The 27,484-nt window shown below is 39.3% G+C and overlaps 1 protein-coding gene across 2 annotated transcripts; it reads left to right on the forward strand.

The window, feature by feature from the left end:
• Positions 1-504: 504 nt before the first annotated feature.
• ATP1B3 (ATPase Na+/K+ transporting subunit beta 3) lies at positions 505-25,957 on the forward strand. Of its 2 annotated transcripts, XM_032119750.1 has the most exons (8): positions 505-779; positions 8,361-8,489; positions 12,673-12,780; positions 14,291-14,478; positions 15,213-15,263; positions 15,828-15,854; positions 20,338-20,424; positions 23,642-25,957. In XM_032119750.1, exons 1-8 carry the CDS (start codon positions 671-673, stop codon positions 23,810-23,812), a joined length of 870 nt encoding a protein of 289 aa, XP_031975641.1. In that variant the 5' UTR covers positions 505-670; the 3' UTR covers positions 23,813-25,957. The 2 variants fall into 2 exon arrangements, with proteins under 2 accessions (XP_031975641.1, XP_031975642.1); XM_032119751.1 differs by lacking the exon at positions 15,828-15,854 and having other exon boundaries at positions 23,642-24,742.
• The last annotated feature ends 1,527 nt before the right edge of the window (positions 25,958-27,484 follow it).

A 27,484-nucleotide genomic window follows, 5' to 3' on the forward strand; every position in this document is an offset into this window, starting at 1 on the left:
GCTTTTGAGCCCTGATGCATCAGGAGTCACATTACCAACAGCCCTTCTAGAGCATCGTGACACGTTTGTGTTCTGTCACCTGGTGTTTTAGGCTGGTGCTGGCTCACGGACGGAGTGCCGAGACGGAGGTTACACTTGCGAGCCTTTCTGTCCCCTGGCACTTCTCTAAGATGCGTTGTGCATCAGGACCCGCCCCGCCGCGCAGCATCCCCAGCGCCGCACCGGCCCGGCACATGGCGGGGTCACGGATGCCCGGAGGCGGGCTGGGAGGGGCCCGGCGGGGTCGAGGAGCGGTGCCGGTCCGTGCCCGCCGGTGGGGCCGTGCGGGCCCCGCGCTCTGCCCGCGCTCGGCTCCGCCCCGCTCCGCCAGGCCGGGCCGCGTGCCCCCGCGCGCCTCCGCGGCAGGGCGGTGCTGGCCGGCAGGGGGCGCGCGCGGCGGCCGGGGACCGGCTGTGGGCGGAGCGCTGCGGGGCCCGCCCTGCGCGGGGGCGGGCAGAGCGAAGGGGGGCGGGATTGGGGAAGGTCTCGGCGGGCCCGGCCCCCGCCCGCTCTCCCGCCGGGCGCCGCGGCCGCAGTTACTTAGCGGTTGGGAGCGGGCGCTGGTTGCGGCTTTCTGTGCCGGGGAGGCTCTGCCGCCGGGGTGCGCGACGCAGCCGCTCCTTGCCTCGCCATGTCTAAGGAAACGAAGAAGCCCTTCCGCCAGAGCATGGCCGAGTGGCGTCAGTTCATCTACAATCCCAACAGCGGCGAGTTCCTGGGGCGCACGGCGAAGAGCTGGGGTAAGGGGCTGCCGCGGGGGACAAGGGCGGGGCGAGCCGCCGGAGAAACCGAGGGGTGGCGGGGAACGGGGCCGAGCGCGAGAGGTGGGGGCGCGGGGGCGGGATGCGGGAGGGCCCCCCGCGGGGAAGAGGGGACGGGCTGGAGGGCCCCCCGCGGGGATGAGGGGACGGGATGCGGGAGGGTCTCCGGGGGCATGCGGGGGCAGCGCGCGCCAGGTGAGGCGGCCCGCGCGGCCGCGGCGGCGCACGCGCCCCGGTGCCCGTTACAACTGCTGGTCTAAAAATAGCTCCGTTCGTGACAGCAGGGGCGCGGGTCGGGGGAAAGGGGAGTTCCCGGGGTGCGTCCCGAGCTGACTCAGCGCCCGCCCCGCAACCGGTACGGATCCGCGGGCTCCTTTCCCGCCCGCTCTGCCGGGGGCGCCGCGGGGGCGCCGCGGTGCGGACGGGCTTCCGCCGCGAGGTGCGGGGCGGCCCCGCCCGCGGCATCACCCGCACCGTACGCAGCCTGCGCGTGCCGGGGCAGCTCCCCCACTCCAGCCGTTCCCGACGCCACCCCCCCCGCTTCTCCCCCCCCCCCCCCCCCCCCCCCGTGTTCCAGCGGCGCAGGGAATCCAGAATGAATGAGCGCGAATTGCCTTTGTACTTGTAGCTGCAGGTCGGGGAGGGAGAGCAAAGGAAAATCCCCAACACCCCCCACCCCCCCCCCTCCATCCCCCCCAGAGCCCCAATTCCAGAAAGTGATCGTTGTGTGTGGTTGTGCGTCATTGTGCTAAATTTGTTCCAGCGTAGGGCTCCTGGGCCTTTTATTTTCTTAAAGGAAGCTGTAAATGAAGGCTCTCCAGTAAAGCCTGTGAAGGCAGTGTTTGTTTTCCTGTTTTCAGGTAGTCCTCCTATCACTTTCCTCTGAGCTGGAAAGCATGTTATCGTAATGCGGTTGCTTCCAATAAAAATATTTGGATTTTCCGAGTGTGTTTTCTCATATTAAACAGTTGTACAAATGCTTAATATTAGGATGTTTCTTCAGCCCTCATGGGACATATTTACTGACTTCAGAAAATGCTGCGTCTCCTCCCAAAACTTGGATGTAGTTGGAATACTTAATAGTTGTGCTTGCAAAACCAACAAGAATCTCAGCGTGGTGTAAAGGAACAGGCCAATACATCCTTGGCCTTGACGCGATCTCAATGAATACTGATGTTGAAATAGTGAGGAGGAGCTTTAAGTGGACTGTGCATGGGGTGTACTTTCTCTGCCGTGCCAGTGTCTCCTGTCTGTCAGGAGAGGGCCCGAGCTCTGACAGGAGTTCCCCTCCATTCAGATGGAAATAAGAGCTTGCAGCTACTCTGCCAGTTGAATAGCAAAGGATAGGAAATTTCCACTATGCTGTTGTCTAGTGATCTTTCTGTACAGGCAGGTTTCCTCAAGTGCGTGGGCTGGGTGTGTGGATTGCAGAAGTCTGGCTGTGTCATGAGTCTGAGCAGCACAGACTGTAGATATGTTAGAAATAGCTTGCAAGGTTTTTTTTAAAAAAAAGGTGAAGATAAAACCATCTCCTCTGTTTAAACCTATCTAGTAGGATAAGTCACTTAGGATGTTACTAGTCCGTGTTAGACCAAGGCCAACAACATTTGAAATTGAGATTAATTAGTTGGTGACTGAGTTTCTACAGCTGTTGATAAAAGATTCTTTTGAGAAAGTATCTGTAGACATTTTGAATAATATTACTTTGTGTAGGTAAGTCAAGTAATTTTACTTCATTAAGAAATTTTATTTAGTAGTTTAGGTGATTGGCATGTGGTTACTGCTATATACCATTTCCTCAGCCTGGACATTAGGAAGTGAATGTTCAGTAACACCATAAATTTTCAGTGTATTTTTTCATCAATATTTGTTTGTTTTGGCATTCCATGATTAACATACCGTGCTTATTTAATTTAATCATTGTCTGACTGATTTGGGGCATTGTGTGTGGCTTTTTATTTGGTTTTACTTTTTAATGCCAGGTCACTAATTGGGTGGCTCTGTTGGCACAGGGGAATATGCAGGGTTTGGTCTCCTGCTCTTACTGTAGAGGTGAGGTGTGAGCTTAGAGCTCTCTCACCTACTACTGTTCCTTCCCTGTTGCTGGTCTCTCGGCTGAAAGGCGAGGGAGGACGTTGGAGAGGACAGCTCTGGTTGCTAGTCTGCTGGGTTGTCGTGTCCCCAAGGGCAGCACCATGAGAATTCAGCTGGCTCTGATTCTTCTGTGCGTATTTCTCTTGTCTCAAGACAGCTTCCTCACAGAAATAAGACACAAGCAGTAGAGAAACTGTTAAATAATTATTCACAGTATGTGCGTGTTTTGCCCTAGTCTGACACAGTCCCGGGGGTTTATGTAAATTGCAACAGCAAGGCAGCAATTCTCTGTGTATCCCAGGGCTATGGCGTTGGAGTACTCCTCTATCTGCCATTTCCACATCAGGACTTGTGAAAAGATCAAACACAAGCGGCTCCTATACTCATTTGTCATGAGGCTGCATTTTAGAGTTTGATAAAGAATTGCCTTTTACAGCTTGGTGAAAGCCCTGTAATATGTCTCCTCCTGTGGAAAAAAATTAGAGACTTTCGCTTAATTGTTTTGCAGGCTTGTGGGGTACTTCAGTTTGAATCTTTCACAACTTGATATCCAAACCTACACACACTCCCCCCCAAACTCTTCTATTTTTAATTATTTGGCATAATCATTTCTTGTATTAAAGAGATAAAATACTGGGAAAAACTCCTGACTGGAGGCTGTGGTGTTGTCAGCAGCAAGGCATGAGGGGATGCCGATAGTCCTTGAAGAGGTGATGGGAAGGAGGGTGGGTCCTGGGGTACACCCAACTTTTAATCGAGTAGAGCAGAGAAAGGAGGATTCGGCAGGCTGCTGGGTGGGGCCTTCCCGCAAGCAGAAAGATCAGCATCTGTCTCTGCCTGTAATGGCAAGGTGCTGTGTCTGCCTAGAGTTAGAGCAAGAATGGAGTGAGATCATCATGAAAGTCCTGTAATGAGATGCTCACTGCACACTCAGTGCACTGTCTTACAAGATAGTTAATTCTTTTAATACAAAGTTACAGGAAAATAATTTGTACCCAAAAAAAGGGCAGTATAGACTGTAGCAGTACGTTGTCTCTCGTCACACTAGATGTCATGTCAAGTGTATTTAAGTCTTTCCGTAAAGCTGTGTTGTGTCAGGGTGTTTGAGGCAGAGGTGTCATTGTCTTGAAGTACATAGAAGTTTGGACCTACTGAATTTTCTTTTGAATGCTTAGTTGTATCCTTTGGTGCTCAGATGTGTTTGTAATTACAAACAAACAAAAACCCCACCAACAAAACCCAACACCTTATTTTTAGGAGAGCTTTCCACCATGTCAATGGAATTACACTCTTGTTGGCTGCCATAACAAAGGATCCAGCTTTGCTTCTTTTTTTTGTCTTCACTCAGTTCCTGGTTGAACATACAGTGCTGTCAGAGTTTTAACTGCTTTTCTGACGTGGTTATTCTGTCTTCTTTATTGGTGTTTTCAGAGAGATTTATTGACATTTAGCTTTCTTCATGAGTAGTGTAATATTAAACGTTCTGGCATCACTGTCTGCCACTGCAGTAGAGTATTTTATTTTCCTTGGTATAGATCACGCTGAAAAAAGGCATCTTGTCTTGTTACAGGTATCAGTACGCTCTAGTAGTACAGTAAGTGTATTTTGGGGAGGGTGTTCTAAATGCTTAATCATGACATTAGACACTGGCTTTTGTGACTCTTTGCAAGTGTTGCATTTGACAGTTTTTATTGTCTCCTGAGGTGTAGCCATGTTCTTTGTGGAGCCCTGGCTTATTGTGACATAAAATGTGACATGGGACTGAGGTTATATTTCTTCCAAGACTTTCTCTTCCTCCCTCTGGTGTCATCCAGATTTGGAAAACAATAATTCTTGAGCGTGCAAGAAGTAAGGTTGAAACATGATTAGTGATTATTTCATGTGTATAGTTATGTTAGCCTAAAGTAAGGAAGTCCATCTGTGGGTGGACTAAAACTCCTTGATTTTCCTGGCACTGGTAGTAGTCAGTAGGAATATGTGTGGGTGTTTAAATCCCACTCATTAAAGGTGTAGGATAATCATGCAGGTGGTACGATCAATGCAGCATGGAATCCAACAAACTATAAAAACAGCATTTCATTTTTATTGTTGCAGGTAATGTTGAATAATTGCTCCCCTGTTTGTGGGAGTGTTTATATTGATACCTGTATATAGCAACTATGCATTACATACAGGTAGAGCCAGTCTGGTTTATACCAGAGTGACAAGCTTTTTATTGCTTTTGCCATGTAAAGTTTGGAAAGCTTGTATTCTTCATGGAAATGATGGCCCGGTATGTGATATCTTGCATTCACCAGAGTCAGAAACTCTAATTTTCATAGTGGAGAAGTGTTTTGATTCCTGCAAATGAATTCCAGCTAATGACAATATCAACATGTTGGTTCAGAAATTGCAGTTTTCCGGATTTGACTTGCTTGTTGATGTGGTTAGGATATGAAGAAGTGTTTTTGGTACTGTGATGCCCTGCAAAAAGAAAAACAAACCAAAACAACTAGGTAAATTGTAGCAAAAATTTGGGTTTGAGTTTTTCTTGTTCTATAGTTTTGGTGTACAAGATGTTCTACAACAATTGAATTGGGTTGCATGTTAGATGTGGAAGCTGTACTTTGCTTGGAGGAAATATGGAGGATAGCTTTTCACTGTTACTTGGGTGCATCTTGTTTCCTGACGAGAAACCCAGTGTTATGTGAAGTTATTTTGGCAGAGTTTCTTGACAGGTTATGGCTTGCTCCCTGTGATTAGCTAAGGATAATTAGTACAAATAGGCTCACAAAGAGCAGCTTACTCAGTTTGGGGCTGTTGGAAGTTGCAGAGGGGATTTTTGTTGGTTTTTTTCCCCCTCCTTTTAATGTGGCAAAGTAGCGTAAATGGGTCAGTTTAGTGGTCAGCATTCTGCAGTGCATTTACAAGCTATATTAAAACAAAGATTAAAAATAATCTGTGTGTGAGCACGCATGTGCTTTGCTGGGCTGGGGGAGGCTAGCAGAACTTCAGGGCTGTGAATAGAAACAGCCTTTCCAGCCACGTTCCTGCTGCATCTCCCCAGTGGTTGGGATGCTGCTGGGAGGGACTGGGGAAGATGCTGTTGGCACTGCAGTCTCCACCACAGGGTTGCGATGACTGTATTACCCCTGTACTGGTGCTCCCTAAAGGGCATGAGAGCTCCCCAGTTCTGCTCTGCTGCTGCCCTTGGTGGGGAAGGGGCTCCAGCCCTGCCAGCCCCACTGGAGTGAAGGGCTGTGGAGGAGGGTAGGACACTAATGACCCAATGGGGGAGAGCTGCCCCTTCTGGGACCTGCTCTTCAGGGTCAGCTCTGAGACCAGGAATACTGGTGATGGGGTAGTGTTGGCCCAAAGTGGGACTGTTCTTAGGGCCTTGTCTGCTTAGCACTGCACACCACTGTGCTCTTACTGCCTGTGTTATGCTCATCAGTTTGTTCTTTTCTCAATGAAGTTTAGCATATTGTTTTAGAAGTTCAAATAGAAGTGTATTCTGAAATAATTTCCCTGATTTTCTTGCTTTTACACTACTTGCCACAGTAGCTGCTTGTCTTGTCTTACATGTCAAATTCTTCTGCTCCGTTGGGACTGTTTGGTGACTGTCTTGGTCACTTGATGAAAAGTATACTTTCTAGACAGTTTGATGAAAGTGTATCCAATAGCTGATTAACTTGTATGGATCAAAATAGGAGCTGACCAGGCGTTTTGTAAGGGAGCTTTTTTGTTTGGTTGGTTTTGTAATACCCGAAATACATTGGATATTAATCAGAGGATCCTTGTTCTGCTTTGAATTAAGTTAATGCAATTATAAGCTTGTAGGTAAAACAAATTGCTGCTGTGCCAAGTACAGATGCAACTTTTATAATGGCTTTCGTTGACTAGTATTTCTACTATTAGTTTTCATGTTTTCTTTTTAGCAGCTAAATAGCTTCTAAATAACCTTAGCAATCATTTACAATAGATGTCCAGCTGTCTTGTTCATTATAGAGTAATCTTGTTTGTGTTTACATGCTTTGCTACTTCTAATCGCTTCATAGAATCTTACATCTTGGTGGTTTCAAGTGTATTTTAAATATCTGATCACTTTCAGATTATTGCAGATTGGTAGGTAACTTCCTCAACATGTGAAATTGAAAACTAAAATCAAACCAAAAATCCGCTAACATTCAGTTGGTTGCTGTCAAGAACTTTACTTACAGTAAAGAATTTGGAAACCACGTCATTATTTTAATGGATGTACACAGAATTCTTTTGGGAGAAGTAAAACGGGTACTTCGATTTTTAGCAGTCACGGGTTTCTGGGGACCATACTACCCTAGAGACTATTTCAGTGCAAAGTGCAAACATGGTTTCTGGGACAGGAGCCAGGGCTTAGGCTTCCTTCTGTCGTGTCCAGTGGACAGTGCGCAGCACTGGGGTGCAGTCGTGTTTGCTTTTGCTCTTTCCTTTTCTGTGAAAGGTTAAAAAATTCTGCATTTGATTCTCTCACGTAATCAAGTGTCAGTGGTAGGATGTTGCATAATCATTTTGGTGTGCTTTTCGTCATACCCGAGTTAGATCTCTGGCTTCCAATAGCATCCTTACAGCTAGAATATCCAATAAAAATTGAATTTGTGTCAACATTTGGTTACGTTTTTGAATTACAAAGGTTTTAATGATGGCTCTCAGTCCAAGCATCCAATCTCCTCAGTACTTTTAATAGCTGACATTCTTTTTTGACAAAGTCTCTGCATGTGTCCTCAAGTCTCAGTCTTAAAACAGAATCCCACACACTTTTTTAGGTGGATATTGAATGTTCAGTTAGCAAAACAAGTTGAAGCTGGTAACAGCTGTGTAATTGGTGAATTCAGTGGGGTTGCTGGATTGCCAAGGTAGGTTGGTAAAACAGGTGTGTGTGTTAGGTTGGATAAGTCTGAGGAGAAGGCTTGGTTTGTTTTCAAAAGAATGTGGCAGAAAGCATTTTCACCTTGAGAACTATCTTGTAACAGGACATATGTGAAGGACTGCTCTGTGTGATGTTCCCTCAAATATCAACTATGTTATTAAAGTGCCAATTGCTTCCTCCCTGGTCTGGATCCAGTGTAATAATTTTATCTTTTCCCTCAGTTCTTTCATCTTCCCAACAACCAGATACAAAGCTAAAATTCCTGTGAACAAGTAAAACTTTATTTTTTTTCTAATGCACTGCTTAATCATCTTTGCCAGCTTTCCTGTATAGCCGAAAGAGTGGTTTTTAATGCTTCTCTTTTAAAAATAGAGATGCCAAAATGCCCTATAAGCTTTAAGAATCAGAAAGTATTAAGAAAACCTTTTTGTATGCACGATTGTGCACTGCGCATTACATATGTATGCTAGAGGTGTATTTATGACTACAAACATTGTATTGCTAATTTCTCATTTTGATTTTCAAAATAGGTAATGGAATTAGATGAAATGAAAATAGTAATTTTAGCTTTTTCTTTGCAGGATTGATCTTGCTATTCTATCTGGTATTCTATGGCTTCCTAGCAGCACTCTTCACGTTCACAATGTGGGTTATGCTTCAGACACTGAGCAGTGATATACCGAAATATCGTGACCGGATTTCTAGTCCAGGTAACGCTGTATTTATTTTTTCATAAACTTCTGTCTGGTTTAAGAACTGGGTTTTGTTTGAGAACTTGTTTGAAGTATGAACTACTTGTGGGAAACCGTGATCATTATTCAGTTACTTGGAGGTTGCAAAGGTAAAACTTGGTGTGAGGCTAGTTATATATGTTTATAGCATAATTTCAGGCAGTACATTTTTGTGTGTATGTACTAACTTTAGCTGTTTTTTCCTCTAAGCTCCTGTCAGTTGAATTTGTCATGTCGACCACAATTTTGCCTGCAGATCTATACAACATGCTGATGTCGAAGTGCATTTATAATTTAATTGAATTGCTTTAAGGATACTCTAAACCAGTTCTCTTGGATGAGATGGAAGGCCACCTTGATTAGTGTTTGATACTTTGCAGAAGGTACAGGAAGGCTGTACTATGGGTGTGATCTGCTCAAGAGCATGTAAGGACTGTGGGACAGAGGCCTTTGCAGAGTTTTTATAACAGTATTAGGTAGTTTCCAACTGACATGGAATGTCTGTGGATTTCAGGGATTGTTTACCTGTTATGTAGGGATCCACTAGAGAGAGGGTCCTGTTTTATGATGAAGTGAAGTCCATGTAACACGTAGCTGCCACTAAAAGTGGTATCTTGCTTCCTGTAACTATTGCTTCCTTTGTGTACTGCCCACCCATCCCACTGTTGGCTGCTTCAAGGAACTATATGTTAAAAAAAACCAACCTGTGCAAATAAGAGTGAGTAATAAAGTGGTTGTCTTCCCCAATATAATAATTCGGTGGAAGTGAGACAGCATTATTTTTTAAAACACTTTTTCCTTTTGTTGAACGCAAAGCTCTTAAAATCGAGCATTATCTTGCAGCTGTTTCCTCTCTTAAGATGGTACAGTAATCTTTGTGTGAGCAAGTTGCAGTGGGGCCAGTGTGATGAACGTCTCTGGATTCTGAACAGAATTCTTTTTGGTACAGTGTTCTGGCCTGCTCTAATAAGTGTCATATTGTAAAGGATTTTGAGGATATGTGCTGGTTTTTTCAATCTAAGAATGGGCTAGATGTTGAAAAATATAAATAAGAAAAAAAAAGAGAAGAAAAATAAATGAGGAGAAAAAAGGTGGCTTAGTTGACCATTTCTCCCCATTTCCATTGTGTCTGTTGTGGAAGTCAAAAGTGTCATAGTGGATGGATCTGTGGGTAACTGTGGCTTAATGCTAGGCTACTAGGCTACTACTTAATGCTAGTGACATTTCTTCTCTCTTGCAGTTCAGGGTATTAATTTTCCTTGGCTCTGAAATAAGTCATAAGGGATGCTTGTTTTTAAAAGTATGTATGCCACAATTAGTTTTTAATTGAAGAATTCCTGTAACATTTCTGAATTAAATCTCTTTATTAACCATGTCTTTAGTAACTCATACATTAATCAGATTGCTTGTTTCTGTTTTAATGTTTCTCCTTAACTGTGTCGTTTTTCATTTGCAGTGAGACATGTAATGTTGCTGGCTGTAAACTTAAATTCTTTAAAAAAAAAAAATCTACACACAAAACCTGGATGCCGTAGGTCAGAGGTTCTCTTATGTTAAACATACTTGGAAATCTCATAATTGATTTATTTTATAATTGATATTTGACTTTGTACGCTGGGGTATAATAGTATAAATCAAATCCAGATGATTTTAAAACCTTTTTTTTAAAATCCCTCCTGGAATGGTAATATAGTGTAATCTCTTTTACAATCCTAGATGTGATCCTATGCTGAGGCTGTTAATTCTGTTCCGCTAGAAGAGCTCAAATCCTGCATCTCTCACAGTCTATGCATTGGTCCTTCAAATAGCTTTTTTCTGTAGAATTTACACCATAGTTTTTAGGCAGACTGTAATCCACTGGAAGTGGAGCAGTCCTCTCCTTGTAGGATGTTTCTGACATTCCCCTGAAGCACTAAATCTTAATTATTTTTTCATTCACATGATTTTTTCATTCACTGATGACTAATTAAGTTATTTTATCATATTCCCTTTGAAAAATACAATTTAAGTCTTCCATTTACATTATAATTCTGTAGATAATAATCTCGTATCCTCTAAAAGTTCTTAATGTGTAAAACCCCTTCAGTAATTTTTCAGCCCTACTACTAATTACGTTTTATTTTGCTGAATCCAAGTTCAGTGTGAAGGCCAGAAAATGACTGTAATGGTGCAAAGTAATCTGCAGTCAAAATAGTATTTGTAGTTTTATATGGACTGTCAGTCATTAAGGCCTTTACTTCTGGCTTCCATGGAAATAATTTAACTGCTGTTATTGCAAAAAAGAGGATTTATGATTTATTGGGAATCCTACAAAAGACCTAGAATAAAAACCATTAAATTACATCTGGGGGTTTTTTAAAAGCTAAAAGATGTTTGTCTCTGATGAATTTCTAGTATAGATCTTTATTACTTGCGAGTTGCAAGTAGCAAGTATTTGTAAATAATTTTTGCCTTTGGATGAGAAGCTTGGCCATTTCTGTAGGCAAATCCTTAATAGGCCTGGGCTACTTAACTACACTTTTGATATGCTTTCAAAACCTTACTGTGGTGGTAAACTACAGTAACCTAACTTTATCTTCCCATTGCAGTCTTACTTTCTTAAAATTTTTTTTTTTTAATATAAAGGCCTGGTTTGAATATTTTTTTGAGATTTTTGTTTTCTGCCTTAAATTTAATTCATTTGGGAATCTAGTTTTAATTGGTTTTGCCAGAGGATAGGAAAACTACATGGCATCCTAAGGTGATACAATCAGTTGCTGTGTAATTGGAGCTTCTTCCTTTACGCCAAATTTGACTTTGATCAAACAATTTTAATATTCTAACTTAGAAGAAAATGAATCTGATAAAATATAGGTTGGGTTTGGGATTTTTTGTATTTGTTTGGTTTTGGTTTGTTTGTTTTTTTTTCTTTCGTGGAACTGCAATGTCCATTCTCAACTGTACTGAAGAGACAGATGCATGGATGCTCACCTGTTAATCACAACTGCAGCATTTTTATCTGTGCTAATTATTTATATTAAATAAGAGTTGCCTTAAGGTAGTGCGAATAAAACAATCAGTTATACACCCTTTTTTGAACAGATTTAATCTCTGCTGCAATATCTGGTGGTGTAGTGCTGTTTCACCTGCTACTGAAGCTGTGATGAGTAATAGAAGCATCAGGTACCTGTGTTAGTGACAGCTCCCGGTGGCACAGGCTGTGTGTATTAGTGTGCCTTTTGCTTTTACCTGCTCCAGAGAAATCTCTTAAGATTGAACTCTGCACCTTTCTGGGCCGTATGCTGGGAAGCAGGGGCAGTTCAGCTCTCAAGAGGGCCCTACTCCATGTGTGCCTTGTCCATCCTTCAGCTGAGGCTGGATTCAGCTTTTGGTGATCCATGTCCTCATACCTCCTGCAGCTCTGGCTCCTGGCTGTGGGTGGTTCCTGCCCCAGTGCTCCCAGCCAGCAGCCAAAAGGAGCTGGAGTTCCCACAGGGAATGCTGGTGCTGTGGGGGCCGGGAGGCAGCTCTGGAGCATTCATGGTCCCCAGGCCTGGCTGAGCCGTGCCCCTGTGGTTGTGTGAAGTGTCTTGCATTCTCCATGGAACAGGTGGCACCTAAACTTTGTTTGAGGAGTTGGAGAAGAAGACTGAAAACTAACTTGACTTACCTGTTTCGAGTGGGGTAACTTTCAAGCCAGCTTTATGCATAATCAAATTTTTAAAAATATTTTTTCTGTTTCTATGAAAATAGTACAATCATAGCTTCATTCTGTATTGCCTAAAGCTTTGACCCATTGCTTGAACTGAAGGTTTTCTGGGTGTGCTTTTGGGTATTTTTTCAATTACTTTTTAAGCTTAATTTACTGAGTGTGGAAAGTGGATCAGTAAAAATCTTTGATTGAAAGTGATTAATTTGCTGATTTTGCTTTTCCTAATCGCTTGGGTTTGGTTTGTGAATTGCAGTTATACACTGGGTTAGATTTAAATGTTAATTAATGTAATGCTGATTTTGATAACTGGCTTCAAACACAAAGTACCTTCCAGTACTGTGGAATATAGGGGTAACATTAATGTTTCTTTACAGATAGACATTTTCCAATTTATGGATATTTGAGATGGGGTTAGAGTGGTGTAGGAAAGATAAGTTGCTTAGTTCCTAACTTGAACTTTTTATTTTTAAGGACTTATGATTTCACCAAAGCCAGACACTGCATTGGAATTTTACTTTAACAAGAGTGACAGCCAATCGTATTCAGAATATGTTGCTACACTTCAAAACTTCCTTGAATGTAAGTAAGTTACTTACAATTGCCCAAGTAATTTAGGAGTCTTAATCTTGAGTGCATTATTTTATTTCTTTCTTGTAGTTACTGATTGCTAATGGAGACTAATTCAAGTTCAGGGTTACTGTAGATATGTGTGTTATAAAAGTCTATATGTTACAGAAAAAGGTAAATATAATGCCTGTATTGGACAGGAAGCCTGAGCATGAGGAATATTGCAGTACACAATGGAGAGTTTTGGGTGATGTGGTTATTTAAATACTGTAAGATGTAGCAGTTGCATATGCCAAAAGAATTAAATGTAAAATAACATAGGTTTTGTATTTGGAGACAATGTTTATCAAGACTTATCTTAGTCTTAATCTAAGTGATTTGGTGACTGAGAATACTTCAGTCAGGAGAACTTGAGTGTCTCTTCGAAAAATTAGGCACACAAAGATTAAATTAATTGCATTTTATTGATTTTTCACTCTGATACACAGTATTTACAGGCAGAAATATTAAAACATTGAATTTAGAACATGGACAAAAGGTAACAGGATAAGTCTGAAGGATGGCAAAATCACTAGTTTGTCATATTTTATTTATGTGCCTGTATGTACACTTATTCTAATAATATGGAAATCAATTGAAAATATTAGTAAGTTTAACCCCTCAAAAGTTGTAAGTCAGAATGAAGAAGGTGCTGCGAAATCTCACCTGTGTGCATGAGTTGCTTTGTTACAGCAATACTTGAATCTCTCCATATTCATAGTTTTGGTGCCTACTAAAAGCTTCTATGAGTAGGCTTTTCTTTCAGAGCTCTGCCAAGGGTTCCTGGGAGGAATGCTGCATTTCATGACTACCTGCCTCTCCTGCAGGAGAGGGTCTTACATCGAGGATGAACTTCCCTTTCTCCATTTTACCTTTTTAGCCGGGAGCTGGGGTGTAAGGGAGGGGAAGAAACTACAAAGTATCTTAAATGGGAATAGTTTAGCATTTGTGACAGTGTGATCTGTGCACATCAGAAACACAAGAAAGTGAGAAACAACTTGGGATGTTATTATAAGATAAATTATACTACCTGATATAAATGTAGAAGCAATTTAATATTAGTTATTGAAATACTTTTAAGTTTTCCTGTGTATTTGTAAAAGAAACATATGCAAAGGGAAAACTGGTTGAGTTCCCAGGTAAAAACTCGATTGTTTATATTTTAATACATTATTATCTTAGAATATATAGTTAGTTTATGTGCAGGAATTAATGAAGTTGTGATTATTGTTCCAATTTAAAAAGCAGGAAAGTATTAATTCTTCTGTAATACTCTTATTTTTTCATTCAAGTACACTGCTACTTCTCTATAGGCTTTGAAAAAGTGTTAAGATGGATGTAAGAGACATAGTGCTCTGAAAATACTTCTTTGAGAAAAACTACTAGGGAAATAACACTATAATTATTTATGTAGGCATATGCAGGTTTTGGCTACTTATATGCTTTATATACCATTGATTTACAAGCTATTTCTGTTTCATAGCATATAATGATTCAAAGCAGTCCCAAAACATAGACTGTACACGGGGAAAGATCTTTGATCAGAATGATGCTGCTGTTAAAAAGGCTTGTCGATTTAACCTCTCTGAGCTTGGACAATGCTCTGGGAAGGAAGATACAAATTTTGGCTATTCTAGAGGAACTCCCTGTGTGCTTGTGAAAATGAACAGAGTAAGTGCCTACTTGTTTTTAAATTCTTAGTACAAGTGCTTCAAACTACTGCTGTATGAAGAAATGACTGTGGAAAGGACTGACATACGTGTTCAGTTTGCTTCTCAAGATATCTGCATTTCTAGAACAGTGTAATTTACTGAAACATTGAGCAATTTCAGAGAGTAATATGAAGTGACCTTTTTGAGCATTCTAATAATTACAGGTATTGGCTTTGACTGCATGCATCAAAATATCTGAATCCTGTTTTCAGAAGTGCATTGTTCTTAGCTTTTGCTTACTGTTCTGTGAAACAGATTCTAGACCACTATGCAAAGTGTGTTTTACTTCATGTCTGTGTTCCAGAACTCTTAACTAGAATGTAATGCATTCTGTAACTCCTAAACTATGAAAGGTGATGAAAACTCTACTAAGTATTTGACTTCTCAATGATGTTATGTGTTACTTGAATTGCTAACTGGTTTGAGCCATTGAAGTTACATGCTAAATGTAACATAAGAAAGCAGTACTTTCTGTGACTACTGTAACTATTTTGAGTTGACCTGAGTAAACTATTTAACTTAACAATACTTTAAATCTTAGTTCTAATTTAAAATTATGTTTAGATAAAAATGACACTGAATAGATTTATTCCCTGTATGAACTCATATTTAGTGAGGGAAAAGTTCAGATTCAGCCTGTAAAACTGGAAAGGGGAAAAAGGTCTGTAAATATTTTAACTTTGTCTCTTTTAGGTAATTGGATTAAAGCCTGAAGGAGAGCCACATATACAGTGTATCCCTAAGGTCAGTTCAGGATGTAAGAAATAAATGTGTTTTTTATTTTCCTTGTGATTAGGATGAATAATGAAGTAGTTTATTTCACTCTCTTCCCTTCTTCTTAGAGACTTTGTATTTTTGTTTGTTTTTTTCATCTTACTGTATGTCTAATTTAGTTTTAGTGTCTTTTAATTTCTTCTGTGTACTTACAGAAGTTTTTTGGTTGTTCTTTCATCTTCAGATGTGTTTGAGCTACCTGACTTGGTTTAGAGCTGAGGAAAATGCATACATGTGTATTTGTGGTCTTGTTTGTTTATTTATTGTGAGTTATATTTTGTTTTCCCATTTCATAACCTATATTTTTATTTTTTCTCCATGCTGCAAGTGCACCTTAGACAATTTTATAAATGATGGGTAAGAAAACTGCGTGTGGAAACTAATGTTAGCTCAAATAAAAGTTGCCTTCAAATCAAGTATAAACTACTTATAATAAGAGCTAATCTTTGCATATTTGTTATGTACCAATGGATTTACACAGAATGTTTTATTGCAATTATAATAATTACTTTGACTTATGGGTGTTTTTCCTAGACTGCTTGGGGAGCAGTGAAACCGTTGGTAAGTTTGTGGCTTGAGCAAGGGGCAGAGTCCTGGCTTTTAGCTTCTGGTCACTGATAAAAGTGTAGGCTGGGAAACATCAGCAGTTAATGAGACAAACACTTCTAAGGGTTTCTGCCTTCATCCTAGATACCTGTGGTAGGCATAGATTTTAATACTTGATTTTTGTGGAGTCTTTGAAAGTCTTGATCTCCCCATGACAGTCCATTGCAAGCAAAGGTGATTTCTCCTTTTACTTGAGATTACTTACTTGAATTACTTACTTGAGATTACTTACTTGAATTTTTTGCTTCCATTCACAAAAACCCACATTGTTCTCTTGAATAGAATAAAGCAATTAAGCTCCTTCTACTTCTACTAGTACTTTTTTTTCTTTGATGTATCTACTTCAATTTTTTTTTTTTTTTCCAATGTGATATCCCAAACTGGGCTGAAGTTTGCCTCTAGCTGAGATATCGTTAATGATAGCATTTCTCCCCTTATGAACACACTGGAAGCAGGGTGAATTTGCTGTTTGTAATACATTGAGTCTGTATTTTCATTGTTTTACTATTTAAATCCTCCCTCTGGTTATTTCCCAGTCTGTATCTGTAGATGTAATTTCTCAAAGTTCACAGCTTTGAATTTCATATGGCTATTTTTGGCCCCTCCTCTGTCGTTTTTCGTGATCATTTTAAAGGGATCAAATTCTCTCAAGTGTTTTGCACTTCTTAGCTTGGTGCCATCAATGAATGAACTTGGGTTTGCATCTCAAGTCCTTATTGAAACACTGAATAGGGTCCAGGGGCAATCATCATCATTTCCACCAGAAATGCCTTGTGATGTGTTGAGAACAAGTAATATATAAAATATTGATGGTAAGGCTGTTTTATGATTGTATTTCTTCACCTTTCTTCTATGGATGCTCTATGAGACAGTAGTAAAAACTATACTAAGCAGATGATACCCTCTTAACAGGTTTCACGAGCAAAAGAGTTAAGTTTGATAACAACTTGGTTGATCATGGTGGGGTTTTTTGCTATTTTTTTACGGTGGAAATAAATTGTGTGTTTTCTTGCATCCTTTTTCTATAAGTACAAAGTTCTGCTACCATATACAGTTAGCATTTTTCTGATCTACACAAGTGTGATGGGTTTGAATTTTAAAATTATTAATCTTATTAGTTCTTTAGTGACTTCCAGGGACGTATTTGTCAGGCTTTGCTACTTTGAATGCATCTTTTTTATCTCTACTAGCCTATTGTAACCCTAGCTCATAATGATTTACTTGCTTAGGAAAGCTTAGAATTCCAATTAGAATTCATCCTGTAGCTTAGGAGAGCTTAGAATTTACTTGCTTAAGAAAGCTTAGAATACCAGTTAGAATTCATCCTGTAGATTTACTGTTTACTGATTTTTATTTTGCTTTCATCTCTGTTTTTAAGTATTTCTTACAATTAAGAGTCACAGAGTGGATAAGGTTGGAAGGGACCACAGTGGTCATCTGGTCCCACCTCCCTGCTCAAGCAGGGTTATCCTAGAGCCCATGGCACAAGGTTGTGTCCAGACAGTTCTGGAATATCTCCAGTGAGGTAGACTCCACGCACTCTCTGGGCAACCTGTTCCAGTGCCCAGTCACTGCACAGAAAAAAGGTTCTTCCTCATGTCCAGATGGAACTTCTGTGCATCAATCCTACATATACTGAGAGCGATTTGGGGAAGTGTGTGCCTGGACTTAACACCATCTGACTTTTAAATGGTATTTTTGCTTTTACAAGTCTCTCAAATACAAAATTAAGTTAGTAGCTTTTGTCTGCACATCCTGCCAGTCTTGGCCACCTGAAGCATCATTTAAGTTTTTCAGTGTGGAGTTTATGTTCTTCAGGCATTCTCCTGTAAGGTGATTCTTCTTTCTTCTCTCTGCACTTCTTCTGTGGTTTTTTTTTTTAAATTGAAAAATTTTAGATGGGTGATTTCAGTCAGAACACTTATACCTGGGGATGCTTCCCCCTCTGCCCTGATGTAGTTGAAGCTGTCATCACTGTAATTTCTGTAGATCAGGGAAGTGAGTGTTTGCAGTGTCAGACACTCCTTACAACTGGTTCTTTCTCCTGCACCCTGGAGGAGCTAATCTGCTGTAGTCTTGAGAATCTCCACAAAGAGAAACAAACCAACAAAAGATTCTGTCTCCAAGAAGTTTGAATATCAGCATTTTAGGTCTTTAGTTTGGGGCCAGAGTTGTGCAGTTTCATACGTGCTAGAACATCTTGCAGCAGTATTCCTTTCAAGTTAAAACAACCTTTACTGAAAATTGGTAGATTTGATTTTTTTTTTTATTTTCAACTAGAGAAAAGAAAAAAAGCCGTAATTCCAAACCACATATTTTTCTACTGTTTAATGACCATCTTGACTCTGTGTTAGGTATCACTTTCTAGTTGACAAGAATGAAGAATGGCTGTATGAATGACACTATGTGCCTTGCTTTTGTCAACATACTCAGGATCTGAGTTAACTTGCTTTTTGTGACAGAAGTCTCTGTTGTTTAACAGTTTCTACTAATGGACACTGCTCTTTATCTTCTCCATTTCTTCTCAAGCGCCTATAGAGCATTCCTGCCCAAATTCTTTCCTTGGGTCTTTGTATATTATTTCAACATATGGTAAATTCTTCTTTCTAAACTACAGTTTTAATAAAGACCCAGTTAGTGAGGTGTAAGTCTCTGTCAGTGCAGTTTTGGGGACATGCCTGCCCAGCTAAGTTGTCAGATTTTTAGCTTTGCTGACTGTCAGCAGCTCTTTGTGGAAACTAAATGATAAGCAGAAAAAGTGACACTCACTAATGGACTGATTCTTGAAGTTCTTCAGCAAATGCAGCTTGTTTAGGTGTTTTTTGGTTTGCTTTTATTTAATTGTGTAGGGACATTAATTAGGATTGTTTATTCAAGAAAATCTGCAACCCCCCCAGCTGTTGCATTAGATAGGCAGCTGCATGCCTTAGAACCTCCCTGCTATTGCACTGGTAGCCTAATGCATATATTTGTATAGTCATGACTGCATGCATGCCTTGTATTAAGCTGCTCCAGAAAGCACTACTCTATTTACCTTGCCTATGTTATTCCATATGCTGATTATTTAACCATTATTTCAGCAACATATTTGAGAAGGGAGTATTTTCAGCTGCATGAGCTTTAAATAAAATAAAGAATAATGCTGAAAATCAACATATTCCTGCTTAATAGTTATATTTGCAAGCTCAAGGTCCAAAATACTTAATAAACATATATTGAAGAATTCCAATCATTTAGACTGCAAAGGAATGAGAATGTGGCCATATCCTAAAAAAAAATTTATGTTCTTTTGAGGAGGTGAAAAGAAGGTAGCCTTGAGCTGTGGCTTGTTCTTAAATATGTTTTGATCTTACTGCAATTGTCTCCTGAACTTTGTAGGGTATCTGTTTAAAATTATAGCTGTTGAATATGGTAATAGAGAAAAAACAATGAACCTTGCTAATACACTTCGAACTTGTGAATTACATGGAACAAGCAGTGAATGTTCTGAACTTACATTTAACATTTTGGGGGGTTGTTTTAATGACATTTCCCTTGGTTATGGTAATATATTTAATTTATTACAGAAAGTCACATTAGATGTGGGCATTTCCTAGTGGTTTGAATTTCCAGTAGTTTGATATTCTGCTAGGATATACAGTCTTGAAGAATATTGTATGTAGGGAGAGGTGTTTATATACTGCTTTACTGATAGCCTGTGTGTGGACAGCTCAGTCATATATACATATTTTGTATATTTTATGTATTGAGTGACTCCTAATTCAGAAATAGGCTGCAGCTTTATAGGTAGCTGCTACTTATTCCAGGATTTGGGGTTGCAGGGGCCAGTTGAATGATATGGCCTGCATCTGTATATATTGCTCCTCTGAGGTGGTGATGACACACCTCCAGCAACATCACCATTTTAAACTTGAGTTTCTTCTTAGGTGGCCTGTATTTGAAGGATGGAGGGCACCTAATGTTAGGAGTAACACTATTGCAGAGAGGTGTCTGTGGTTCTCTGTGAAGGCTTGTATCATTGCAAGCTTGAGAGGCTTAAAAACCTGGCTTTAAACAGCACATGGTTCACCAAAATGCACAGGCTTGCTTGGGGATACTTGGGATTTTAGTTATATATGGAGGGGTTTGGGTTGTTGAATTACTCATTACAATGAATATACTCTTCCCCCTTCCTCATTTCTTTGACTCATAAGTATGAAGGCAAGCTGTCTTTGACTTGATTGCTAATTTATGTGATACTGATAATCCTTACTGCAGCAGATGTGTGCAGCATGTGACTGCCAAAAGAAATCTGTTCTGAATTATTCTATGAGTTTGTAGGTCAGTTGCCCTTTTTTACGTATCTTGCACTTTATCATTGGGTTATAATTTTAGTTTTGGGTTCATTTTTATGCAAGCAAATGTTAACTTCTACTTTTGTTGCTGTCTCAAATTATAGGAAGAAGGCATGGTTCAGATAAATTATTTTCCTCCTAATGGCGCCATGGACTTGATGTACTTCCCATACTATGGGAAAAGCTTGCATGTAAGTATCCCTTAATGATGGTCTTCACTTTGTCAGTGTTTTGTTTCTGTGTGTATTTACAGTTGCTAGTAGCAGATTAATTCTGAAGTTTGAACTTTGTAATGAGGTACTGCTAAGGAATATTGCACATGCAGACGTTTCACAGCTCTCTAGACTGGAAACGTGCTTTGGCAGACATGAACAAACTGGGCATTGTCCTAATGAGGGAGTGGCTGTATACCAGCAGTCTTGAGAGTGGCTGCTCTTTTTTCCTCACTGAAATCTTTTGGAGTCTTTTTGAATGCAGGGAAAGGCAGGAAAAGTAAACTGGGTCTTTATATTACAATACACTTTCCAATAGCTCCTTGGTGTTTCTGTATAGGATATTAAGTTTGTAAGTCCTTATGGTGCTGATTATATTTCTTTGTGGCTCTGCATGTTGTGTTTTCTGTTTGGCCCGTTTTATGAAGAAGGACTTCAAGGTAGCAGATAGGTTTAGGGTTTTTTTAAATTATTGTTGTAAAAACCCTAAACTCACTACTTTATGAACACAGAATACATAGAATTAAACTCCAGTTTCTTTTGAAACTTGAATTTAATTAATTTTTATATTTTCTTGCATCAGTTTGTGCTCACTGTATGCAGAAAATCTGTACCTTCTGTAAAATATAAAATTATATTGCCTCATACTGACAAGGTTATTTAGTCTAACAAACACTGTTTACCACTGAAGATAAAGGTACTTTTTAAAGCATAAATCTATTAGATCCATAGTGTACTATGGTGGGTGGTTGTAATTTCACCAAAGTGATTTTTGTATTAAATTACTCCTTTGTCAGTTATTTTTCCAGTGTAGCCTGTACTTGCAGCAGTTTCATAACCTTTTTTATCTTCCCATGGCTTTTACTAATGAGGAAGGAGTTTCTTTTCCTTCAACATTTGCTTTCATGTTACTTAGAGGTAGATCTGTATTTTCCATTTTGTTGCCATCTTGTGAATTGGTACCCCATCTATTCACTTAGATATGCAAACTAGAGGGGAGATTGCCTGTGCTTCCAACAGCTGGAGTCAGTACAGACTCTATCCTATTCTTGGAATGAAAGAATGGGGAAGGAGAGCACTGCTTCCCTAAGAAATGCAAAATACAGCATCTGTGAACCTTGACATGTCAAGATCCAGTCTGTACCAAGGACAGGATGAAGAACTTTACTAACAAAATTCCCATCTTGCTGCAATACTGATGGAAAATGAAAGATTATGAAAATACAGTAATGAAGACAGGCAAAACACAGGGCTATTCCTTGCTTGAATTAGGTGATTAAGAACAATCTTTTTTTAATTCTTTTTTTTCCCCACCCAGTTTGTGGTTCATTGTCCTTTTGTGTTCACTTTGTCCTGTGGAATGGAGGCTATGGTGTAGGGATTCTTGCTTATGTGAAGGCCTAATTATTGTAACATTAGCATACTGAGAAAAACAAGAGGCAGTAAGAAGAGTTTTGAGAAGTTTTTGACTAGGTCTCAAGGGTCTGGATTGATTTCTTGGCTGTGCAACGGATTTTTTATATCAGTGTGGAACTGTTAAATTACTTTATTCTGTAAAGGAGTTAAGATTTGAATAAACTTCCTTCTCTTGTTCAGGTAGGAGCCAGAAAAGTACTAATATCTACAATTTTGTGGTCCGGGATGGTTATTTGTCTTTTGCTGCTTGGTACAATGAGCCCAACTCTCTGACCTTGGAGAATGTTCCCTTTTTTAGATGATCTGACATAGTTAATGGGGATGCTGCCTCTCTTCCCTCCTCCTCCAAATTTTATACTGAGTAAAAGTCTATTCTGGTATCATCTCTTTTCAAAAACATCATAGAAATTTGCGTACCCCTTTGGAAAAACCTTGATGGTGAGACGACTTCTCTCCCTGAGGAAACATGGGAATTTTAGTTCTGATTTTAGAAAACTCGAGGTGTGTTATCACCATTACAACTGGAAAGTTTTTGAGGGAGCCTTGCCTAGCTGCATTTCCTCCCTCCCAGTCTGAAGTTTATTGGGAGCACAGGAAAATTTCTGATGTGATAAAACCACTATCCAATGAAAGCAGTTGCTTCAATCTATTTCTTACTAGTACTTCACATTAAAGATTTTAGCACATCTACTTCCATCACATCATTCTTTGTAAATGAGACTTTCGAGTCTTATGTAGTGTGTTCTTTGCTGGAGAAGATAGCCTAAAAACAACAGAAATGTATTAAAGTGTCTTCTAAGTTAATGAGGTGGGAAAAAATCTTAACACAAAATTTTGTTCAGTTAAAATTTAAGGTTTATACTTACATAATACTGTAGTGTTGTATTTAGTCCACCGATGTACATGAAAATACCTGGAAAATAATTTTGCTTAATCAGCAGTCAACAGTACTGACCTAAAAATATTAATAAATTATGGAAATACTTAATGAATGTTGCATAAAATGCTGCCTTAACGGTGTATAATAAGTTCCTATTTAATTCACAGGCACTTTACAAGAGAATGAAAGTTGTCCTTATTGAATTGGATGTGAGGTACAATATTGGGTTGACAAAAGAAAAGAATTGATTCTGCTCTCATTCTTAAGTTTTAATTTTTCTTATAGTCACCAATTCTAATTTCTCCACTAAATGTGACTGATCAGGAAGGATACTGTCAGGATGTTCAAGGAAAGGTTTCTGTGTAAAGCTGTTAAACACGTAACACCTTTCAGAATGGTTTGTTGCTGAACAAGTAAATGGGATAGGGAAGAAGGGAAGCTGGTTTATTAGTATTTGTTGAGTCATGCTTTTGGACAAAAAACCCCACTGTAAACCCTGCTAAAAAAGTTAGATTCTGTAGCAGATTACACCCACCCTGCCAAACCAAACCCAAAACAAGCAGAAGGACAATAGAACAGGTTGGAAGACACTCATTTCTGAGGTTGTTTCATTGAAGGTTTCTAGAAAAATTTGACCTAATGTAATAGAAAGGGGTAAAGTCATATGCCTCTTGAAGACACTGTCTGTGACTCAAATTATGTTGAATATGTTAAGAAATGGTATGAAGAATGTATTTCTTACCTGGAAAAAAAAAGTGTCTTACATGAGTCAGATTGGGCTTTGAAAAGTTGGGTTCTTAATTAGCTTTTTTTCTTAACTGTTCTGATAGATTACATGTTAATTTAATGCTAACTTACTCTGGTCTCTCAAATATTTTTCCCCATCTTTCTGTTTACTAGGCTCACTATTTACAGCCTCTAGTGGCTGTTCAACTAGTAATTACCGCCAACAGTACCAAAGAAGAAATAGCAATTGAGTGTAAGATCCTGGGCTCACCTAATTTAAAAAATCAAGATGACCGTGACAAGTTTCTGGGACGAATTGCCTTCAAAGTCCAGATGTTTGAATAGCTGGAGTAAATACTCTCCACAAAGTAAATGTTGTGTTGTCTGTTTTGTATCAGCTGGACATGCCATTCTAGGATATGAGACCACCTTGAAGAATGTTAAGGTGGCTTATGGCGTTCAGGGTAGCATAATAATATGCTTCCAAATTGTATGTTTAAATTCCCTTAAAATAAACGCCTATCCTGCTTTTTGCCTGCCCCGTTGGAACAGTGTACAGACTATAGTTATGTCATAGGGACCTGTAAATAGCTGTTTTGAAACACATAATAATGGTGACCTTTGTCCTGTTCTAAAATGTGGTTTTATCCTCCAAGTGAGTGTCTCAAGCTTAATGTGCTGTGCTCTGTAAATATTGTATTGATTTAACACTGGTTTAACTGTCATATCTCAATGCTGACACAGTTAGAGGGATAAATAATAAATGGTATCTGATTGACCTAGTGATTTCTTTGTAAGAGTAAACACCTCCAACATAAATTGTGTGTATGGGAGTGGGTGGGTCAGTGGATGGATGGCTGTGTGGAGATGCCTTAAATTGTAGACTGGGTGGCATGGGAGAACTGAAGTGGATTTTAAGAGTTGGTATGGATATCTGAAAGTAAGTGCTCAACTAGTACTTTCTTGTGCTTGTCACTGTGCAAGTATTGTGTACATGTAATACTTGGTATAGAGTTTGGTGTTCTAGCTGAGGAATTGAACCTTTCTTTGTGTTGTTAATTGCTTGTAATATGTGGAGCACAAATAAAATCTATATAATATTTTAAAACTTTTTAGTTCAGAAATATCAATAGAAAACAATTTAAATAGTTTAGGATCCTGGTAAAAGTTGTACAACAGAGCTGCTTGAAAGAAGTGGCCTCACTATTGTGGGAATAGGCTTTGATTTTCCAATTTAAAAATTTCCAGAAGAACCTCTGTTTAAGAAAAAAAAAAGAAAAAGAAAGGATTGTCTTGATTAAACATTCCTGTTTAATTTATATATCTGTTTTGTTGCATCATTTTAACATCTCACATCTTCATCTGCTCTTTCATCTTGAACTTTCTATGTATTTCATTATCATCTATTTAGAAAATTGGTGTCATCAACTGCTTTATAGAAATACCCTGTTGACTTGGGGTTAATTATTTTCAGTGTAACTTAAAAGAGCAGTTGCTAAAATGACTACAACCAGACTGGTTTACTTGTGACTGCTGCTCAGTTTGAACCAGGCTGAGCCATGCTCTTGGGCTATGACTTGGGCAGTTGAACTGACATGCAATTTATGTTACTCTTCCCCAAGATTTTTGTTTTGTTCTGTCTTGAGGGGGGGGGGTGGTTTGAGCACATGGTTCACATTCTGATGTCTTCTCAATATTAAAGACCACAGCAAACCTGCATTTGTGTAAATACATGTATGTTGTGCTAGTTAGGCCCGAAGTTGTTACTTAACAACTTTTATACCTAATTATTACAGTGATTTTTAATATTTTATTTAAACAAACTAAATGAAGGATTTCTAAAATTCAAGATCCAGTCTTAATGCCCTGCTTTAAGTTTGGGGCCAGTCTAAGCCACATTAGTGAAAAACAGCTGTGCAAGCCTACACTGATGCACAGTTGGAGGAAGCTGCTCTTAATGGGACTTGAACAGTGTCTTAAACCTCATTAAAAATAGATTTATATTGATCTCATACCATTCAGCATGCTTTTTGTTGTCTACAAAAGGAAGTTGTTGTTCTTACAATATGCAGTGAATATTTTTGTAATAATGGCATGCATTAATACTGAATGAGATGTTCTTTCAAAATACTCCATTACTAATGTTTTAAATGATGCACTTTCAGAGCTGGGATACCTGGCTTCTTGAAGATATGAATAATTCCTTCTCTGTATTAATACTGCCTGAAAGTATTTTAATAGTTGTGAGGGACCTTAAGTGTAGATGTTGCATCTGACAATGAAAAGGATTAGCTTCATGTAAAAACTTCTCACATTTGTGTTCACTTAGGAATGGTAAGAAGTTCTGGAGAAACACTCAGTTTTCAAATGAGTTTGTTTTTTGCAACAATTATCTTTTGACTTATCTTGTCTGTAGACAGAGCATGAAATGGCAACTTTTCACCAGCACTTTTCAGACAGGTAAAACTCAATAAACTCCTCTTCTCTGTAGATTCTGTGCAAGTGTTGGTTTATTTTTTTTTTTTTAAATTTAAACGTGTAAAGCTTATCAGTTGGGGGGAGGGGAGGAGGAGAAAGGAAAAAAAACCTAGTACTTTTGAAAGGGTTCAGCTATCAAAATAAGCATGTAAAATGTATGTGGGTAGAAAGTATAGTGTTAAGCTATTTAATCAAATTGAACTATTTCTCATTTTTATTTCTATATCTTGAGTAGGTAAATGATACAGCAATTATCTGTAAACAGGTGTGCAGACTATTAGGATAGGATAAAATTACTGTTTTCCTTCATATGAACTTTAGAGTAAAGGTTCCTCAGCCTTCGTTTTCAATTATGAATAAAGATTTAAATTTACTACCATGTTACCAGAAACCTGAAATGCTTAACTTTTATACTGGTAAATTCTTACTAGGTAACTTTTAGTGCCCTCAAATCTGGAACAAGGACTTTTCATTTCAAACCTGTGCAATTGCCAGTGTGTGTCCACATCAGCTGAGGTACCTTCTCCTTGCCATGCCCCACTCCCCCTGCCACCACTCACGTGAACACACACACACACAGGGTTACAGGGAAGCTGAAGCTTGTCAAGAGACAAAATGAGCTGTAAGACTTTATTTACATCCATCATGCAGTAGATAAAATGGTCCCTTGAGGACAGATGACATGTAGCGCTGACTTGCAATTACTTCCAGCTGGGGATGATGCTGCTTCTAGAACACTGGTAAAGAAAACTCTTTCCTTTTGTACTGAAATGTCTGCTGTAGTAGTTGCCTAGCAGCAGAGAGAAAATTCTTCATGCAAATGAAGAGTAGAAGGAAGAGTTGTAGACTAAAGGAGTTGTGAATCAGTATGGGAACAAAAACAAAAGTGGGGAGGGGGGTGGGGGGTATTGTATTGTTTTTTGTATGTTCAATTCTCTGCACCAAGCCCCGTTGAATGATTTCCTACAATTTTTTAAATACAGCATTCTCAGGAGCCTGGTACTGAACCTGGATTTACCCTATTTAAGGATTTTTTTCTACCTCTCTGTGAAGCTTACTCATCATAACTTTTGGAGAGATTTGAGTTAAATAGAGCTTGAAGCTTAACAAGACTTTGGTCTTCTTAAAAGACAAAAAATGAGATTAGTCTCCTGTGATGGAGAAAGTTATATAATTTAAGGTTTGCTGGAAAAATCCCAGATGCTAAGAGTATGTGGGCAGCTCTGAGTATGGATTTCAAAACCTCAGAATACTCAAAGATTTAATCTTAAAGATTTTTGCAATTATTCAGAGCTTTGATGTCCCTGCTAGTGGAAGTGCCAATCATCATCTTGCTAGTTGGACATTTTGTTAATACACCTCAGCATTCACACTAAGTCTACCATCAAATTACTGAAGCCTTTTAATGAATTTATGTTTACAGTTTGTGTTAGTATACCTGGAAACTAGTACTTTTTTCCTTAGAGAAAAATCATTCTGTTAATGTCATCTACATGAAAAATCTTTCAGTTAGACAGATGGGGTTTTTTTGGACTGTAT

This window comes from Corvus moneduloides, chromosome 10, assembly GCF_009650955.1.
Source record: "Corvus moneduloides isolate bCorMon1 chromosome 10, bCorMon1.pri, whole genome shotgun sequence".
Lineage (NCBI taxonomy): Eukaryota > Metazoa > Chordata > Aves > Passeriformes > Corvidae > Corvus > Corvus moneduloides.

Coding starts and splice junctions, on each gene's coding strand:
- ATP1B3 (XM_032119750.1), top strand. CDS start 671: ATGTCTAAGGAAACGAAGAAGCCCTTCCGCCAGAGCATGGCCGAGTGG. Junction 8,490..12,672: donor TGACCGGATTTCTAGTCCAG/GTAACGCTGTAT, acceptor TTTATTTTTAAG/GACTTATGATTTCACCAAAG. Junction 15,855..20,337: donor GGGGAGCAGTGAAACCGTTG/GTAAGTTTGTGG, acceptor CTCAAATTATAG/GAAGAAGGCATGGTTCAGAT.